At 36.3% G+C, this 21,011-nt stretch overlaps 1 protein-coding gene across 6 annotated transcripts in view; it reads right to left on the bottom strand.

Moving 5' to 3' along the window:
* LOC131075755 (uncharacterized) overlaps window positions 1-9,005 on the bottom strand; it is a 102,577-nt gene extending 93,572 nt beyond the window's left edge. For all 6 annotated transcript variants that reach the window (XM_059217105.1, XM_058012639.2, XM_058012640.2 and 3 more), the window contains exon 1: window positions 8,219-9,005. In XM_059217105.1, the coding sequence (XP_059073088.1) occupies window positions 8,219-8,770 (552 nt within the window). In that variant the 5' untranslated portion in view covers window positions 8,771-9,005. The remainder of the gene's footprint in view (window positions 1-8,218) is intronic.
* Between the last annotated feature and the right edge of the window lie 12,006 nt (window positions 9,006-21,011).

Here is a 21,011-nt window from a genome sequence, read left to right as displayed (position 1 = left end):
ATGTGTATATATATATATATATATATATATATATATATATATATATACATGTGTATGTGTATATGTATATATATATATATATGTATATATGTACATGTATATGTATATATGTATATATGTATATGTATATATGTATGTATATACATATATATGTATGTATATACATATATATGTATGTATATATATATGTATTTGTATATATATCGATATATACATATATATGTATATATGTATATATATATGTATTTGTATATATATCGGTAAACATACATATATGTATATTTACCCATCTTTGTTCTTTTTTTATTTGTCTTTTTAATGTATATTTATATAAGTATATATATTTATCCTTCTTTTGTATCTTTTATATATATCCTTATTTAAAACCTACTCTAGCTCTTAAAATACTTATATACATTAGTTTTTGTCCGCCCTTTCTTCCTAGTTACATTAGTCATTTGCCTATGATTTTGTGATATCATTAAGCCTATGCTGTTATCTTAATGAATTTTTCGAGCAGCTCGATAAGATATGAAGTTTTTGCCTTCGGTTAGTTATACTCGCTCACTCTACTTAGGATAAATGTTTTAATATATTTATATATGTCCATGAACTTTAATAAGCTTTGATTGATCTCGGTTATTGTTAAACGTGCACCTCTCTAGCAGCCTCTCAATGATTGCCTTTAGTACCGGGGTTAGTAGAGCTTAGTTGGTGACAATTTGAGCCGTCGGCTTACCTAGGAATGATTTTGGAGGAAGATATCGTCATTATTAACCTAAGTATATCTGTCTCGCACATCTATTCATTTGACACTTCGCATTAAACTAGATGGGAAAGGACGCTTACTTCGCAGGCTTTTATTGTGAAGTGGTAGGATTTTTTATTGCGAATTTAGTTCGCACGATTGTAGAGGCAGCAAATTTTTCTCAAATTGTTCTATTTAAGAGTAAGAAATACTTTAGTTCTAGCGGAATGTGAATTCCTTGAGCCTTAGTTGAGTCTTGGTTAAGAGTTTGTCATAGAAAATTGCAGTATGGATACACCATTGAGGTTGAGAGGTTTGAAAAGACAAATGGCATTCTCAGGAGAAATTAAGGACGATAGGCTGAAAGGCATCCTTGTTTTTCCTCATGATCTGGTTATTAGGGCAGTTAGGGAAACTCTAGGGGAAGAGTATATCAATAATGAGGATAGGACTAGGGCTAACTTGGATATAGCAACCATGTTTCTAGCGGTTACTATGCATTTCAAGCATGACAAAGAGGTGGTGAAAAAAGTATGTCGTAAAGTGTTCAAGAAGGACCTTTTGGGAGAATTGGATAGGGTGTAGTTAATGTGGCAAATGATCTTACCGTGCCAAAACCAAAGCATTATGATAGGTTTATGTGGAAAAACAAACCACTGCCGAGATTTCCAATCCTGGAGGTTGAAGATGAGGGCGAATTTGCAACAAGGAGGCCGGTCATGCAACGCAATCTCAACTTTCTGATGTGGCTTCTAGACATTCAGCGGCCGGTTTGCAAGAAATGGTTCGCCATCTACTTGAAGGAGGAAGGAATTGAAGTTGAGTTAGGGGAAGAGGAGATCCCAAATGCCTCCACGTTAAGCCAAGGTGAACCCTCCGTTTATGTAGAAAGTGAGGAGGGCAAGCTTCGGAAGAAGGGGAAGCTCACTTCCACAGAATTCTAAGGCATGAGTTAGGTCTTTTGTGTTTCCTCTTGATTAGAGGCTAGATATGGAGGTTTGATGTATGTAGGAAACTACATTTGAACTAATGGGCCAAATTTTCTTCGTTTTTTGGTGTTTAAAGGATGGTATATATAGGACAGACTTGTTTTATTAGCCCTTAAGCAGACGGACTACTGAAGCTAAAACCTATTATAGTGTCTTTTGTTCTGTGATTAGGACAAGATATGTTACTATTTTAATGGATGATATATATGATATAGTTATACTAATCTGACCTAGTTTCCTGCAGAATAGCCTTTGGAGTAGGTAAGCAAAGAAATATTGCCTGACGGAGTGGTGGATTAGATATTCTCTTGGGAATATTTGCTTTGTTTACTTTTCTAGCTTTTGTCTTCTGTTTTATATGTATCTTATATATATTCATGCATTTATATGTATATAAATATATATATATTTAGTTCCTATTGAATATATATATATTGATATATATATATATTTTATATTCTCTGTTTTCCAAAATATTCACATATACATATCTAGTTTATCCATTGCCTCTTTTAATACTGCTTGTAGTTCTTTCCTTTTTCAATGATATGTATATCTTTCCTCTACTACAGATTAGCATTTCTATTTTCTTTCGTTCAAGCTGCATGTTAAGGTATATTGATCTCCGGCATTTACGTAACTAGCAGTCTTTACTCTGTAGATTAACGAAACTATTCCACTTTTCCTCTCTTTCTTCTCGGCCCTGCAATGCTAATTGTATCGTTGTTAGGAGATCTATATAATCTTAGATTTGTTTAGCTATATTTTGGGCGTCTCTTTCCATTTTCTTCTACTCATGGTAGATATTGACTATGATGAAGTTGGCAAGGAACTCTTTTGTTCTGTTTTCAATGCTCGGGTAGATAGGAAATCACAAGCCCGGCTCAGACGAGTGGTAGGGTTTGGTATTTCTTGATAGGCACTCACATGTTTGTTATGGATCTATATTTCCGACATGTTCTTTAGATTCTCTTAAGTTTGGATTGAACTGGAAATTGATTTATTATGGAGTGGTTTGCTAACCGTGTGATGAGAACAATAGTTTGGAAGGCAAATCCGTATTTGCAAGTAGTTGGATTAAATCGGGCTTAGGATGTTATGGCTCCGACTTGGCAAAGTCTTCTATACCCTGCTCTAAGCAGAAACGATGTAATTAAAGCGATTTCTCAAATGTATAGCTCCTTATTGGCAATTTGCCACTTTTTGTAATTGTTTTGTATAAATCCAAGAATAAATTTCCTTGGGCAAGATCGGAGGTTTTCTTCACTCGATTCTTTCCTCCCAATGCCCACACTAAATCAGGTTGTAAATTATGTAACTCTTCTTTTAATTAATAAAATTATTCGGCCAATGGCCCATTATCTATCCAAAAAAAAAAAGTTGTCATTAATTAGAGTTATTATACATATATTTAAAATATTTGTATCTATTTATTTTTATACAATAATAATGTATTGTATATTAGACAAATAATAGATACATGAAAAATAACAAAGTATTAAAAAACAATCAAAACATTAAATATGATCAATTGTAAAAAGATAACCGTTGCATAGACAATACTTAAAATAGCCAGGTATTTTATAAATTACATAGTGTTTAAGATTTTTTTTTAAATGTATATTTAATTGGATAGATATGAATGACATCACAAATGTCATTCAAGGAGACAACATAATGTTAAAGTCAACATTGTACTTTTATGATGATGTATAATATATTTTATATGTCATTCAAGTCATTAAATTGAATTGACAAAATTTTAATAATATAAAAAATTTGATTTTTGAAATGACTATTCCCAACATGAACCAATAGAGAAAAAGATAAGTGACATTTTTTAAATTATTAAATGAAAACAGTAATTATAGACTATAGAATTGTTGCTCAAAATTTTTAATTCTATATAATGATTGTTTGAACTAATTAAAAAGTTAGATGGCATTCCTACCTATGGCAGGAACTAATAATTACCAACATAAATGAAGAAGTGTGTAATTAGTGTAATGACTAATCATTGAGATCATCTTGGAGATAACCAAAAACCACAAAAATTAGAATAACATGAATGCCTTAACCTATTTGACATCATAGTTGACAAACTCTTAACTTGGCAAAACTTCAACGGCTCCAATATTCGCCCAAAATTCGCTACTCGGCAAAAAGCTCAGCGATTTAAAAAACTGCTTAAGTTTCTTTAAAAAAAAAAAAAAAAATCTTTTGCAAATTCAATGACAATGTTACCAATGAGTTTGTAAATGAGTACAAAAGTGTTTCTATTAAATTTGATTCATTTGAATGCAAAATTGCATCATCATGCAAAATCCTGATACAATAATTAACTGGCAACTATTATGACTCTATGATGATTCCATTTGTAATCATCATTATTCATTAATTGCATATTAAAACACTATGCATCTTCCTCTTCCCTAATCTAATGAAGACTTGGGGAGAAGTTATAATCCTTGCACTCTAATGCAGCTCCTCACTCAACATAGAAGGTTGTGTTTTTGGCTTCAGCTCAATTTCCATCTTGCTGGTAAATTGCAATGACTCCTCCAATGGCTCATCAATGTCATCCCATGACAAGCCGACAACTCCTCCTAATGCAGCCACATCCTTCATTGCCTGCCTCTCAAAAGAAAAAATCTCATCTACAATAAAAAAGGAGGTCTCCTCAACTAGCCCTATTTAATGGCTATGATGATCCATGTCATCCAAATCAATGATAGCCTTTGATTTGTACTATGTCTTTCTTGTGTGAAGTCAAAGATTGCATTGTAAAAAGACAAGGTCATTAAAGCATTTTTAAGTTAATTTAATCTAATTCTTCATGTGAATAGCCTCAAATCAGTTTCAGTTACACTCACAAGAACAAGCACTACAAGGTCAAAACAAAATGCGGAGGGCTAATCTTTGAAGATTTAAAATATTTAAACCCCATTCTCTCAACCAAAAACCTACAAAATAAAATATTCATGAGTTAGTAAGCAAATCATATATTATCAATAGTAAATTTGAAATTTATAACTTGTAAGATGCATGTAAAGACTCCAATTTTTGTTATCTTGTGAATAAGTGGTTCTTCCTTGTACAGCTAGTGTCGAAGAAAAGAGCTTCTCCCCTACCACTCTTGTAATTCTACAATTCCTAAACAATGATGTCTCTCTCCTCAATACGTGTCATTCTCTCACTGCATGTCATGACGACCTCCACAAACCCTCCGTTAGGATTTGCAAAGCTACCCAAACAGAAAAAACCAAGGTTGAAGAAGTACTTAGCTACATAAATGGGAGTTGATTGTTCCACCTCCAATCAATGATCCCAAATGAAATCGAATTTAAGTTGTCTCCCCTATAATACTTTTGGATGGACTCTTTGGCTTTATCCATGGCCTCATAAACGTGTACCCCACTGGATTTTAATCCCATCCTAACAAGTGCTAAACTCTAACCAAGAGCCCTAACACCTTCAAATGCAAACAAATTACAATAATAAACATATAATATAAGTAAATACTTTTAAAATTTAGCATCAAAGATTCAATTTAAATGTTAAATTGAAATTTTGAGGTTCTCTTTGTGCAAAAAGATTATCAAAGACTACCCATGGGATCCTCTCTCCTTCAAGCTTCTTTGAATATGATGAGTCTACCCATGGTTGACTCGCCAAAAATTGTTTCAAATAAGTCAAAAAACAATAATGCTTTGCAATATTAGGAAGATTATTGCAAACCTTGTGACACCTAAATGCACCAGCTCTTTGCCTTTGGTGTGATCTCTCATCCAACTAAGAACCCAAGGGTGATTATAGATAAATTTTGTCATGTTTCTTGCATCTTCTACAACTGATCTCATCCAGTCAATTTTGCCTATGTCCTCCAAAAAAAGCAAAGGCAATGTGTTGTGCAAGGGATCCAAAAGAGTGGCTGATGCCTATCTTGGAGCAAACTCTCAGCTACCACATATGCTACTATATTATCAATTCTAATTTGCACTATATTCTCTAAGCCCACCTCTAAGACAACTTCCATCAACATGAGACTCAAAGTTTCTACATTTTTTACTTTGTCAAAGGCATCAACTAACTTCAAAATATTGATAAGGGTGCAATTCTTTCCATCTGTCCACCCATCTACAAGAATAGTGCAGCCATACATACGCCATTGCTTCCTTTGCTCTTCGACAACCAACTTTGCATCTCCAACTGCATCCATAAGCAACTTCCCACTTAAGTCTTTTCAAGAGGGTGCCTTCTTGTCTTTTCCTACAAATGTCAAAGCAAATATCAAATTCTCCTAGTACGAGTTGTTCGCCACATTGAAGGGAACGATGTCAAAATACCAAAAACTGGTGCATGTTTTATTGGCTTCTGAATACCCATCCTTGTTACAAATTGTACCTTCCAATGACAATTGTGCTCCAAGTATGTTTCTAGATACAAAAGAGCTATGTGGTGTCCTAAATGAAGCAGATGTCGATATGCTTCGTATGCATGGACCAAGAATAAAGCATGCCTTTGAATGTTATATTCTCATCCACTTCTGCTTGCAGTTGAGAACTGTGAGCACTAACTATCGATGTTGCTATGGCTGCTCTTGTCTTCTCCCTCTATAGTTTTTTCTTTTCCATCAATGCAAGGTGTGCTTTCATCTCTCATTTTATCTCTTCATGGTTTTGTCACAAGGCTTGGCATCACAATAAGTAATCCTTGCAAGATGGTGTTCGAGGCAACTGATGCCTCCATGATATAGGTTCTACCATCTTATGCAAATGATTGTCCCATGTGTTGGGACCTATACAGCATATGTCCAATATAGCTCCATGAGGACAAGTTCCATTAACTGGTATCGACTGGGCTGAGCTTAATCCAAGGGGAGTGGGAGCTTGATCCAAAGGCCAAGGGTTCTCTATCTGAAAATTGTATCTAAGATACAAGTACAAAGTACAAAGTACAACGTATTTAATTTTTAAATTAAAAAAATCAACGTATATTACCATAAATCAGCATAAATTCACTATAACCTAATGATTTTATTCTCAAAAAAAGAACGGCAAAATAATTCCTATATAGCAAAAAAATTATTTCATTCAAAAAATCAGTATAAATGAACAATAAAATGCTCATAAATCAAAAATTTTGGAAGTTAAATTGTATAGTATGAAATTATAAATTGTTTACAATCTACATGCTAGATTTTAGCAGCTAAAATGAGCCTAAATTCTTTTAAAAAAAAAAAAAATTCACTGACCTACCCTTGCAATTAGCTCAAATATATGCAGGAATGCTGTGTGAGGAAGTGAGAGAAGTGTGTTGGGTATTATAAGCAAAAAAACCAGAGACTTTCAGTATTTTTTCACATCCCAGGCATGTCCCACATCCCTGTCATATCCAATGAGTTTTACCATGGACTCGTGGAGTTTTTGACAAAAACTTGCAAGAAAAAGGGCAAGTACTGACTACATAAAAAAAGTAGCAAGTACTCGCCGACTCTGCCATTAGAGCTTGACATAAACATATGAGTGGATTGTAATTGGCTAATCCCAACTTGCCAAGAATTGTTAGATAAAGGTGACATATAAGGCATTGCATGCTCCAAAAGCTCAACCAATGAGGCAAGTGGCAAAGGATGAAAAGCTCAAATTGGCAGATATGTTCACTGCTTCTCCCCCTTACTAATAAATGTTTTTTTCCTCCCAGCTGCTAACAAATGCTCCATTCCCCTCCTCCCATCCCACTCCTAACAAAGGCTCAAGTTGCATGTGTGTTAACTGGATCCCCTCGCCTTATGATTATTACTAACATTAATTACAAGTGTCAAATTCTACGAAAATTTTAAAATCTAATTAGAATACCCATGAAAACATTCACCTAATTGGCAACAGAATTTAATTCCAGATCAACATCATTCAAAGCTTCAAAGTGTATCAACGTGGGTGTAAGTGTTTTCCCAGTTTACAAAGAAATTTGCGACAGACTTAACAGTTGCTCAAGGGATTGTGCTGCAGTGATATTAAGCACCACCAAGAGTGTGACCGGGGTTAAAATCGTCTTCACCAAAATAAGGTATCCAATTATTATAGCAGACACAAGGCAAGGTTTTGTTCGAACAATCATATCGTAGAAGACTTGATCCAAGCCTACCAGACACAGCATAAAAGGAGAACTCATGCTTTACCCATCATTAATAAGCATAAGAGCAGCTCTACCTTGAAATATAAAAAACTTTACCAAGCAAACACACCGCCTACTATACAGATTGAGTCAAAACTATGCAGTTGAATCCTGATTAAGCATCACACAATTTAACAGTGTAAAAACACTATCTCCATGAAAACTTTACCAGGCTCGAAATATTAAACAATTTAATCCCAAAGTAAACAATGAGCATTCAAAAATAAGGTTAAGACAACTTTACCAAGGGAACCAAAAAATAAAGTATCCAAAACGGAGACAAACTAGAGACTAAAAGACTTACAGAAAACATGACCAGAAGTCCACATAGATCATCTGCTTCGTGCCTATCCAAAATAGATGGGTAATCCTGTGAACTGAAATCCTCCATCAACAAATCCAAATGAGGAGTGCCCCATGCGTATTGAACATAAACAACCCCCTTCTCCTCATCCAAATAATAACTGATTCTCTTCTTATTACTCCAAGCTGCTCTGATCCTTCTGGCTGAAGCCTTAAACCTGAATTTTTTATCCTTAATACCATTTTCTTTTTCATTTTCATCCTCGTCCTCTTCTGGCGCGGCTTCTTGATCAAGGTCAAACAGATCCCGGTCTCTATTTCCAGAGCCGAATATGTGGGCATCCAGAAGCCTGTTGAGCAAGTGGGTAACATCATCCTGGCTTCTTCCCACCACACCCACTACAACGACACCATTTACAGGTGGAGGGGATTGTAGTGATGAAAATGACGATTGTGGTGGCGTGGAAGGAATTGAAGGCGAGGAATCGACGGGTGTGGATGAAGACGAAGGCCTAGTCAGCACCCTTAAGCTCAGTCCCCCGCTTGTTTCCATTGTTGAATAAGCAGTTACGGATCGATTGGTACAAAATGAAAATTCATGTTTGAAGTTCTTCTTCGTCAAAATTTCAATACCTAAGTTACCAAATTCGGAGCAAAATTTCTTCGTAACACCGCTTCTAATGCATCCGACAGATGATTTTATTTCCGAAAGCTTTATAGCAACCTGGTAATGAATACCGGAGTCCCTATTTGTGATGATTTTGTCATGGTCGAATTAGCACCGTGCCATTTACTGTTTAGTTTTGTGTTGTATGTTGAGAACGTCTTAATATATTATTATATTGGTAAATAAATTATTTTTTAATTGAATTTGGTTTACAATTCAGTTTTTATTTGTAGTTATTTATTTTATTTGTATTTATTTTTAAATATTCATTTTCTATTTTGAGATTATATTTTTTTATCGGTAATTGTGAATATTTTTTATTAATATAAAAGTAATTTAATACATAAAAGATATCAAAATCAAGGATTAATTCTTGTATCAATTTCTAATCAAGAAAAAACTACTAACATCTATATCACTCAAATCAATACGCCTTACCGCTAGCCATAACCCTACACATGAAATTAATGCCTTGCCCACCTACAGACCATTATCCAACCACCACCAAAATGTAGCTTTACTGCCACAATTACATTGTACAAAATTTAAACAAAAAATAGGCTCAACGACCTTCCACCATAGTACAAAATGGAAACTGAAACAAAGTTACAATCTTTTCTTCTTTTTACCTAGTCCATTGACCCAAAAATCGTTTGGAGCAAATTTTGTTTTCTTCTCTACATCGTTCCGCTTTGCCTCCCGCACCAACCGTAGCTATACTTCCTTCTCACAGACAAAGTCCTTCAAAGTCTCCCAACCCACATATGTCTCCTCCTTCTGAGCCTCACGATTAGCTCCATCATTCCAAAGGATGAAGGGCCTGAACATCACATCATTTCCATCTTGTATTATGCCTTCTCCAAACTTTCATCGCAGACCTTTACCCACTTCCACTCTCACCCACAGGGGCTTCACTTCATGAACCTGGGTTATAGCACATGCGTTCATGGCATACTAAAGAATCCCCCTATTTTCAAATAATATTGCCCTAAACTCTTTTTTTGTCACCCCCTCCCAATACACAACCTGAATTAAAAGCCCCCCTATTTTCGCCAAATATTGTATTTTTTCATTGCCCAAATTTTTTTAAAACCCTATTTTTACCGATACGCAATATATTGTACCCTCATTTTTTGGATATTAAACCCCCCAATATGAATGCACGTGATATAATATTGCCTTGTTAGTAAAGCCCCCATGCTCTCACCATGATAGAGGTCATCCCACACAGAGAATGATCAAGGACACATGCTTGTGCCACCCACACCACTTCCTCCTTTGAACCAAAAACTAGCCCCCACACAACTACTGTGGAGATAATATCGGCATTCATTTTGTAATGAAACTCCAACCTCAAGTACTCCTCACCTAGCAACAACTCCAGAATCTGCAAGAAAATGGGGTCATCAAAATTAAACATACCCTTGAGCCTTTTCTCAAAAATCTTGCCGAAAAAGGCAAATTGTTGTTTAATGGAATGAAGCAAAAAAATTGCCTCCATGATCGCTAACTGTTGCTCTCCTAGTCACCCCCCCCCCACATCACAATCTCAATTGCTTCCTCTGCACACCTCAAACTGGGAAATACAAAACAGTATCCCACCCTTGCATTTAAAATGCACCACATCACCCCTTATCAAATCCACATTTAATGATCATTAAGTCTTTCTCCCTCAGTGGCATACAAATCACACATCGCCCAACTCCACTCCTCAATAATCCTCCCAAACGCCTTCCCTGCCCACCTCATGCAATAATGTAGCCGATTTGGAAAGTGCATCAGCCAGATCATTGCCTTCTCTTAATACATGATAGATTTGACAGGAATGGAAGGTTTCTAATTCTATTTTAATTAATTGGATGTATTTGTTGATTTTCAATGAAGTTGTCTCACCTTTCATAATTGCATTGACAATTATTTGTGAGTCACCCTCCAAATGCAATAAGGAATTGATAGACATTGTGCCATCCTCACCCCCCACAATGCTACCTACACCTCTGCTTCCTTGTTCATGTCATCCACCAATCTCCTAGCCCCAATAGCCAGGATATCACCTTTCCAATCCAGAGCAACAAATCTAGCCCCAAAAGGCCCTAGTTTACCCCTTGACACCCCGTCGAAGTTCACCGTAACCCAACCTTTCTCTGGCTTTTGTCACACAACTCCTACCCTTATTTCCCCTTTCCCCAACTTCTATTCTAGATCTACTTGAGAAAGCCAATTAACGAGATATTTTAAGATCATAATTTAATTTTATGAATCATTTCTATATTATTCAAGATTGATCTTAGTTAATTTTGAGAAATGTCTAAATATTCAATGAATTTTAAGATTTTACATCTAAATTCAAACTTTTTATAATTTTTTATTGACAATAACTATTATGAGGTTGTTTAACGTAGCAAATATTTTATGGCATTGTGCGATGGTACTTAAGAACATTTGATATGCATGTAAATGATTATGGAAGATGTAATGTCTCTTGTGAAGGACCAAGGCAAAAACTAATGGAACTTCTTTATTTTGAAGTTCCATGGACAACAATATTGAAGATACAAGAACAACCTGTTGCTATCACACCACAATGAGCACATAAGTATTGCAAGAAATATTATGACATGGATGACAAGGTAATGAGATCAACCTCACAATTGCATACGCAAGGCAACAACAACAACAAAAGATTAACAATTGTTGGACAAAACAACCATGACAAATCAATGAGAGAGGAGGAACTACATCCAAAAGACAATAGATTACAAAATAATGATTGTGTTGTCTCACAAGACCACACAAGGATGGGATGATGAAATCATCAACCTCCAATCCACACCCAAAACACACCTTGCAATAAGAAACTAACACCAACGAAACATGTCTAAGCTAATACTACTCAATTAGATGACAAAAATAGGGGTTATGGGAAAACTAAGAGGTATAAAAATCATTTAGCCATAGCAATGAAGTATAAATACCCCCAACTACCTTAGATATGAAGGATTTACTCTCTAGTTTTTGTATGGGGAACATCACCACCCCAACACAAGGCAAGGTTGCTTGTTTTTTAATGAAGTCACCTATTCAAAGTGTCCATAACTCAACTTTTGCTAGTTACAAAAAGGCCTCCCCAATATGTTATAGGGTCACCAAAATAAGGTATGGGTCACCCCATTGATTACAAGGCTACCCAAAAAGAGTAAAACCAATATTGGGCAATCTTGGGCCAATTTTGGGTAACACAAGGCTGCCCAACATAGGACAAGGCTACCCAAACACATAAAAAATAAAAATTTAAGTTTATTTTAAGCCCAAATGAAATGTTCCTACATTTATTTTACCAACATTGCATAATCATGAAAGTTTGTTTTTATTAGCAATGATGGAGGGTGAGTAGGCTAGGGATTGGAGAATGTGAGGGCAGAGAGTTTTGGCATCACTGGGAGGCTTGTTGTTTGCATAGAGTAGGAGGCATACAAGCCTCCACACTCAAAAAACTAGACCAGTGTCTCACATTCACATAAGCAATGACCATTTGGAAGATATTATGTAGGTTTCGTGGAGGCTAGGTGTGTGACAAGAAGGTTTTCTTTGCAGCCTAATGCAAGTGGTTTGGATGCCAAGGTAAAGGGTTAGTAGGCTTTAGAGCATGGAGGTTTAGCCTTCAACCCACTTGGGAAGGCTTTCATGCACTATTCCCTATCCTAAAAGAATGCAAAGTATCAAGTTCTTGATTTTTCTTTGCCCTCATATGTGGTTTCCCTTGAACCTGGGGTTTCCAAAGCTTGTTGTAATTCTACAAACTCATTTCATCAATGCAACGAATATTGCAAAAAGAACATGTTGCTCTATGACCCTATTTTAAAGGATTGTTGGGTTGGGTTTCCTCTACATCTGGGTTTTCTCCTCAACTATGAATGTGACAAATACCTCACTTTCCCCCAAACCACCAACTTTGATTTTAGGACAAGTTTCTTCTTGTGCCTTTTCCATTGGAGATAGTGTGGTTACAATGGCATATGGCCCTTTATATCTACACATTTCTAACAGAGCTATTAATGAAATATCAGAAGATGTGGGTTCCAAATCTCTCATTTTTTTTAATTTAGGGAAGCGCCCTTCATTGGAGGATTTATTGGCCCAGTGTTGAAAATCTTGGAGTATTTGGTAGCTCCTTCAGTGGATTTGTTAGACCATGGTTTTTTCTTGATCTCCTTTCAATCCTTAAAAGATTGTAGGTTTCTCTTGAATCATGACCCTTGGTTCTTTCACAAAATAGGCCTATTCATGCAACCTTGCCCCCCTTTCTTTGACCTTGCTTGTGGATGCATTAGCATCATTTTGATTTGATTTTGCCTCTATAATCGTCCTCCACTCATGAGGAAATCTAGTCTTATACAAAATCTTATGAATTTCATTGAGAATTTTGTCAATATTAAAGAGAATATTATAGGCCAAAATAGTAGATTCACCAAAGTTTTGTTATGATTTATATATTCAAGCTCGTTACACACAAGATTAGATTGCTTTAATCACATGGCTCATGGATACAATATATTAATTTTGAAGGATTTCCAAAGCGTTGTTACGATGTAATCAATTTGGTTAGAAAATTGTTGGTTGCAATTCTAAGTTTGTTTAAGGGCTTTGATCTTGCAACCTCAACAAGTGGGCCTGTAAGTAGGGCATCCCTAATGATGATTTCATATGGCAAAATCATGGATAATTTTTTTCCCATTGCCAACCTCCTTCCTATATTGATGTTATGGTTGGGTCCTCCATGTGGTAAAACTCTTTTGCTGGCTCCATCATGGCTCAATCTAACGATATGCAAATTGTTGATGCTAAATTTATTTAGTTACATGAACCTCCAACAAATGAGATTTCTATTCAAGAGTCCACATATAAGGATGAGTCTCTTTAAGATCTTCATGTTAATAGATTGGTTACTCCCAACTTCACATCCATTTCTCAAACAACAAGCAAATCTAAGGTCGTATATGGCCAGTTGAGTAAGTGGAGGGGCAATAAGAGTAAGGCAGAAAAAACTTAGATCAAAAGCCAGGATGTTGTGGGAGTAAGAATCCTATGGACTATGGATACTCTTCTCACATGGAGCCGGAGAAAGCAAAAGAAAAATGAAATTTATGGCCTTTTTCCTTGATTTCATTCAAGGGTTAGTTTCGATATGTGATTACATTATCTCTAACTTTCTTTAGAATTCCTTTAATTTCTCAAGTGTTATACTATGGTCATTATTATTTTTGCTTCCCAATCTTTTGGTTGAAGCTATCCTTGTATTTTGTCTTTTGATGAACCGCGATAAAAAAAAATATTACATAAGCATGAATTTAATTTTAATAGTATCATGCTTGGCTCCAACATCTAGTTCATGTAATTCAATCCATAATAAGAAACATGATTCAACTACATATCCTTTAAAAGAGAGAGGTCCAATAAACACTATTAAAAGTTGCATTACATGAGGACTCAAATGTCCTTTCAATACACAATTACATCTCAATGAATCGACTAAAAGCATGAGTACAAGAGAGAAAATTCCACTAATGATAGGGAGCTTGGTAGGTAAGCACTCATAAGGCTAGTTGCTCAAAATGAACAATTTATTGGCTAAGGACTTGTAGAGTCTATTGTGTTTGAATATCCAATCTATCCTATTGTTGTCATGTCAAATTCTCAATGGTTGGCTTGCCCAACAAACTCCCTTCTAGGTGATGTCTCTTGCCCATGCACAAAACTAGTCAAAATACTTAACCCTTCCAACTATACTTACTCAACCCCTGCTCTTGGCATCCAACTTGTTGTTTCCAAATGCATATTAGCAAATCCAACATGAACATGTGGGGGCAGCAAATTTTTGTTCAAGGTTTGTCAGTCAAACTTGGTTTTAGACTCATAGTCATTTGCTTGTTCAAATACACCACCAAAGGATCAAACCACCAATTTAGGCTATGCATTGTCCAAGGCTCCATCTACCACTTATCACATTGTTTAGGATTGTTCTCCTAAGGTTTCACAAGCCCCCAACTCCTCCTTACAATTGGGTTTGAGCATTCTTTCAAAAACAACCATTTGTGTGTTATGCAACATTGTCTAGTTTGCTTCTTCAAGTTACTCAAATCCACTATTCTAAGTCCAAACCCCCAAATGTCTAAACTGGTGTTCTGAGGGCTTAACAAGGTTTCCAAGGTTGATTTGGACTAATTTCAAAACATTTTACAAGGTCATCAAACCCTACTCCAATCGGATTCTTAGTTTTTCCCAAAACAGGGCTACAAGGAAATAGCCCTTTTTAGCCCTCCTGAAACACTATTTTGCTCATTACTCACTCCCAACTTGGAATCTTTGAAAAAGGAGAATATTTTTTAGCACCCTTTTGGCCAAAATCATGAATTAGTGCCAAGAGAGGTCTTGGGAAGGTCAATTTATGACTGTCCTATTTTGTAGCCTCAAAACAAGGGTTTTCAAGAGGGTTTGGGTGCTTCCACCATGGATTCATTCCATCAAACTTGTTTCATCCTCCCATACTACCTAGAGACCTCTGCCATAGAAATTTAGAGCTTCCCCTACCCTTTCCATACAAGCATTTTAGCAAACACTTGGCAAGCAACTGAAAATGGAGAGAAATGTCATTAAGACTATCAATTTGCTGCCCTTTACCAGTCAGACTGTTGCTGCACTCTTTGGACCTATTACACAAGAAATATTAACTTTTATACAGCCTCCATGAGGTCTTAAAACATTTATCAAACCTCCTATTACAATGCCTTCATGATTCAAGGCTTGGATTATGCTCTTAAGGCATTCCGTGAGCATTTAGTCAAATACCACTCATAAAAATAGTGAACTCACTATTTGCTTACAAAATGATAAAGTTTGATTGGATCAAGCTCAACCAATGAGGAAATTTGATCTTACACACCATTGGCCATATGTCCATACTCTTCCCCATGTATTTTCTCACCCCAAATTAGACTTTGGGTGCAAATCTTGAGTTTTAAACACACTACTAGCCGAGTAATCAATACTTGCCTAGTATTCACTCAAATCCTTCTTCCAACCACCATTTTGGCTTAAAAAAAAGCATATGTACAGTATATACATGAGTTCCAACTTGACTGAATCCATATTGTGGGATCCCAAGCATGGATTAGTCAAGTGGAGTCATTTTGGAGCTTCAAACCCTTGACAGGGCAGCAAGCACCCAGTTTTAGAAATAATTTTGTAAAATCAAACTTTTTGAAGAAACCAATGCCACAATCAACTAAAAAGCATTAAAAAAGTACCATTAACACTTTCCCAAAGGTACGGTACAGATTAAGAAGGTACAATATGAAGCATTGCTCTAAAAGCTACAAAAACCAGTCATAAAGCCATTATTTTCTGATTTTATTGAAGAACCTTTTGTTTTAACAATCACCAACCCTTTCCAAGGAAAAGGGAGGCCTTTTATAGTTTTTCCAGTTGGTTATCAAGCCTTCGTATGGACATGAGGCTTTCATAACTTCAATTTGCAAGAAAAACCCAAAAATGACAACTTTTGACAACTTTTCAAGCCAAATGACAACTTTTCTTGCTCCAAGATGCATTTTTCAAAACCTAACCTTATCAACTTGTCTAAACCACTTAGACATGCCTAAAAAAACCTAAAAAATATGTTCCAATTCTTTGGAAAGCACTAGAAAACTATTTTTGGCAATTTTGCACATTTTTGCCAAAAATTGTCAACTCAAGGCCTAAAAGGCACAACTTGATCTCTAGAGCCGAAAATGAGATCAAAACCACTAAACCTGACCCAAAACAACCTAAAACAACATAATTAACCTAACACAAGACTTTACAAACATTAAAGCATTAAATACTCAAAAATGGGAGTTTTGCTCAACTAGGTGCTCCTGCACCATACTCCCCAAAATTGAAAAAGTTCCAAGTCCTCTTGGAAATGATACTTGCAAAACAAATGATACCTGCAAATCATATAGGCTTCATCTTGACCTTTGGCATGTACTTGTCTTCGGCTTCATCATGCATGGCCAAATGAAAAGCTCCTTCCTTCATCTTCACTCTAGGCCTTGCTTCAAAAATCAACATCCACCATAGTTGTAGCTGCTCATAAGGTGTAGATGATACCATCAACTGCCATTCCAGCAAACTCTCATTCCAAGAACAACTCCATGAATAGATATGAGAAATCTCAATGAAATTCATCTCAAAGTGAGGAGAAGTGCTCATTCGTGGGAACCAATAGATGTGCTTGGTGTCATGCATAGGTAACCTAGGATAGAGCATTGCTCCCATAAAGGTCGTGACACCTTCATAAAGACCAATACCAATCTAATAGTGTTCATGCATGTAGACCGCTATAGCAACATAATGATCAGTAACAACTACCTCTGTATCCGGCCTGTCAATAGGCTTCTCAAGTGCATGTGACCCTTGTACCGTGTCTTCTTCTTGTCTAATCTGTTCAACAACTCCATCATCAGGATAAAGACCATGTTCTTCAGCCACATTGGTCTCTAACCCTTTCTCATCCTCAAGAACCTTTGCCATATAAGGTTCCTCTTCAACTCTTTGCTGCTCACTCGTCACTTCAGCATGCATATGCTGCCCAAAGTCACTGATTGGACTATCTACCTCTTCAAATTCACCTTCTATGGTACTTGGGGTCACTTCTTCCACTAAACTTCCATTGTGTACTGCTGCACCATCTGCTTCTTCAACATCTTCCTTTCTCTTTTTCTCTAGTTCCTCTTTAAGCTCTCTCAATCTTGCTTCATTCGCTTCTAAAGCCCTTCTTGAACTTCTCAACTCATATCGTGTCTTTTCTTCTTCTTCTCGCTTCGTTCTTTCGACTTCTTGTTTCCTCAACTCTTCTTCCTGTCTTTTCTTCTATCCATTAAACATTAGTTCTTTCCACTTCTTGTAAGCACCTACTATCTCTTTCTCAGATTTTGTTAACTCCATTTTCACCCCTATATCCCAGACCTTTCGCTTGCTCTGATACCACTATGATAGGGAGCCTGGTAGGTAAGCATTCACAAGGCTAGTTGCTCAAAATGAACAATTTATTGGCTAAGGAATTGTAGAGTCTGTTGTGTTTGAATATCCAATCCGTCCTATTGTTGTCATGTCAAATTCTCAATGGTTGGCTTGCCCAACAAACTCCCTTCTAGGTGATGTCTCTTGCCCATGCACAAAACTAGTCAAAATACTTAACCCTTCCAACTATACTTACTCAACCCCTGCTCTTGGCATCCAACTTGCTGTTTCCAAATGCATATTAGCAAATCCAACATGAACATGTGGGGGCAGCAAAGTTTTGTTCAAGGTTTGTTAGTGAAACTTGGTTTTAGACTCATAGTCATTTGCTTGTTCAAATACACCACCAAAGGATCAAACCACCAATTTAGGCTATGCACTGTCCAAGGCTCCATCTACCACTTATCACATTGTTTAGGATTGTTCTCCTAAGTTTTCATAGGCCCCCAACTCCTCCTTGCAATTGGGTTTGAGCATTCTTTCAAAAACTGCTATTTGTGTGTTATGCAACATTGTCTAGTTTGATTCTTCAAGTTACTCAAATCCACTATTCTAAGTCCAAACCCCCAAATGTCTAAACTGGTGTTCTGAGGGCTTAACAAGGTTTCCAAGGTTGATTTGGACTGATTTCAAAAGGTTTTACAAGGTCACCAAACCTTACTCCAATCGGATTCTTAGTTTTTCCCAAAACAAGGCTTCAAGGAAAGAGCCCTTTTTAGCCCTCCTGAAACACTATTTTGCTCATTACTCACTCCCAACTTGGAATATTTGAAAAAGGCAAATATTTTTGAGTACCCTTTTGGCCAAAATCATGAATTAGTGCCAAGAGAGGTCTTGGGAAGGTCAATTTATGACTGTCCTATTTTGTAGCCTCAAAACAAGGGTTTTCAAGAGGGTTTGGGTGCTTCCACCATGGATTCATTCCATCAAACTTGTTTCATCCTCCCATACTTCTTGGAGACCTCTACCATATAAATTTAGAGCTTCCCCTACCCTTTCCATACAAGAATTTTAGCAAACACTTGGCAAGCAACTGAAAATGGAGAGAAATGTCATTAAGACTGTCAATTTGCTGCCCTTTACCAGTCAGACTGCTGCTGCACTCTTTGGACCTATTACACAAGAAATATTAACTTTTACAGAGCCTCAATGAGGTCTTCAAACATTTATCAAACCTCCTATTACAATGCCTTCATGATTCAAGGCTTGGATTATGCTCTTAAGGCATTCCATGAGCATTTAGTCAAATACAACTCATAAAAACAGTGAACTCACTATTTGCTTACAAAATGATAAAGTTTGATTGGGTCAAGCTCAACCAATGAGGAAATTTGATCTTACACACCATTGGCCATATGTCCATACTCTTCCCCATGTATTTTCTCACCCCAAATTAGACTTTGGGTGCAAATCTTGAGTTTTAAACACACTACTAGCCGAGTAATCAATACTTGCCTAGTATTCACTCAAATCCTTCTTCCAACCACCATTTTGGCTTAAAACAAAGCATATGTACAGTATATACATGAGTTCCAACTTGACTGAATCCATATTGTGAGATCCCAAGCATGGATTAGTCAAGTGGAGTCATTTTGGGGCTTCAAACCCTTGACAAGGCAGCAAGCACCCAGTTTTAGAAATAATTTTGTAAAATCAAACTTTTTGAAGAAACCAATGCCACAATAAACTAAAAAGAATTAAAAAAGTACCATGAACACTTTCCCAAAGGTACGGTATGGATTAAGAAGGTACAGTGCGAACCATTGCTCTAAAAGATACAAAAACCAATCATAAAGCCATTATTTTCTGATTTTATTGAAGAACCTTTTGTTTTAACAATCAAAAACCCTTTCCAAGGAAAAGGGAGGCCTTTTATAGTTTTTCCAGTTGGTTATCAAGCCTTAGTATGGACATGAGGCTTTCATAACTTCAATTTGCAAGAGAAACCCAAAAATGACAACTTTTGACAACTTTTCAAGCCAAATGACAACTTTTCTTGCTCCAAGATGCATTTTTCACAACCTAACCTTATCAAATTGTCTAAACCACTTAGACATGCCTAAAAACACCTAAAAAACATGTTCCAATGCTTTGGAAAGCAATAGAAAACTATTTTTGGCAATTTTGCACATTTTTGCCGAAAATTGTCAACTCAAGGCCTAAAAGGCACAACTTGATCTCTAGAGCCCAAAATGAGATCAGAACCACTAAACCTGACCCAAAACAACCTAAAACAACATAATTAACCTAACACAAGACTTCAAAAACATTAAAGCATTAAATACTCAAAAATGGGAGTTTTGCTCAACTAGTTGCTCCTGCATCAAGCATCTCAACCTAATATACTCTAGACCCCAACGGTGATATGCATGCCACCCAACCATGTGGAATTAAAATATGTACTCCCTTATGCTAGGATATTGTCACAAGGCACAAACACTCACACAAGACACATGGGGAGAAGGGAATACACTCATCCAAACATGAAGAATACTTAGCATCAAGCTATAAAACTATAGTGTCCTAAACTGTACTCCCCTGCAATTGTGTCCTCACCTTGGCATTCATCCCCTAAGGTGTGATTAAAGCCTTGATTCTCCTCACATCATGCATCAAACTCAATATTTTCATAACCTACACTTTTCTCCACAAGACCTTGGGACCTTGATGTCCAGAACCACTGCGCTAGGCACCATGGTCCTCCCAAATAGGGCCCATTTTGGTGCCTCATAATGGTAACATGATTTGAGTGGGAATCCAACTCCCATATTGGCTAGTGTCAAAAAATTAATTTTGTTTTTCAACTAACACGTATAAAATAAGGTCTACCTCTCTCATTTTCATATCAATAAAGCTATTCATAATTCAAATTCATCATTAAGCAAAATTGAGTTCCTACATTCAAGTGAGCAAGCAATCAATCTTCTTTCAAGCATTGGAGCAAAAGTAAAGTTAAGATTCAAGAATTATGTTCTATGTTTTATGAAGACTAACTACATGAAACCCCAATTCCTTGTGAAGACAAAAAAACTTCATTAAAAGGTATATCATTAGTGTTTCAGATATT

This window comes from Cryptomeria japonica, chromosome 1 (genome assembly GCF_030272615.1).
Source record: "Cryptomeria japonica chromosome 1, Sugi_1.0, whole genome shotgun sequence".
Taxonomy (NCBI): Eukaryota; Viridiplantae; Streptophyta; class Pinopsida; order Cupressales; family Cupressaceae; genus Cryptomeria; species Cryptomeria japonica.
Note: the sequence above shows the minus strand (reverse complement) of the source record. Positions and strands in the feature narration are given on the sequence as shown.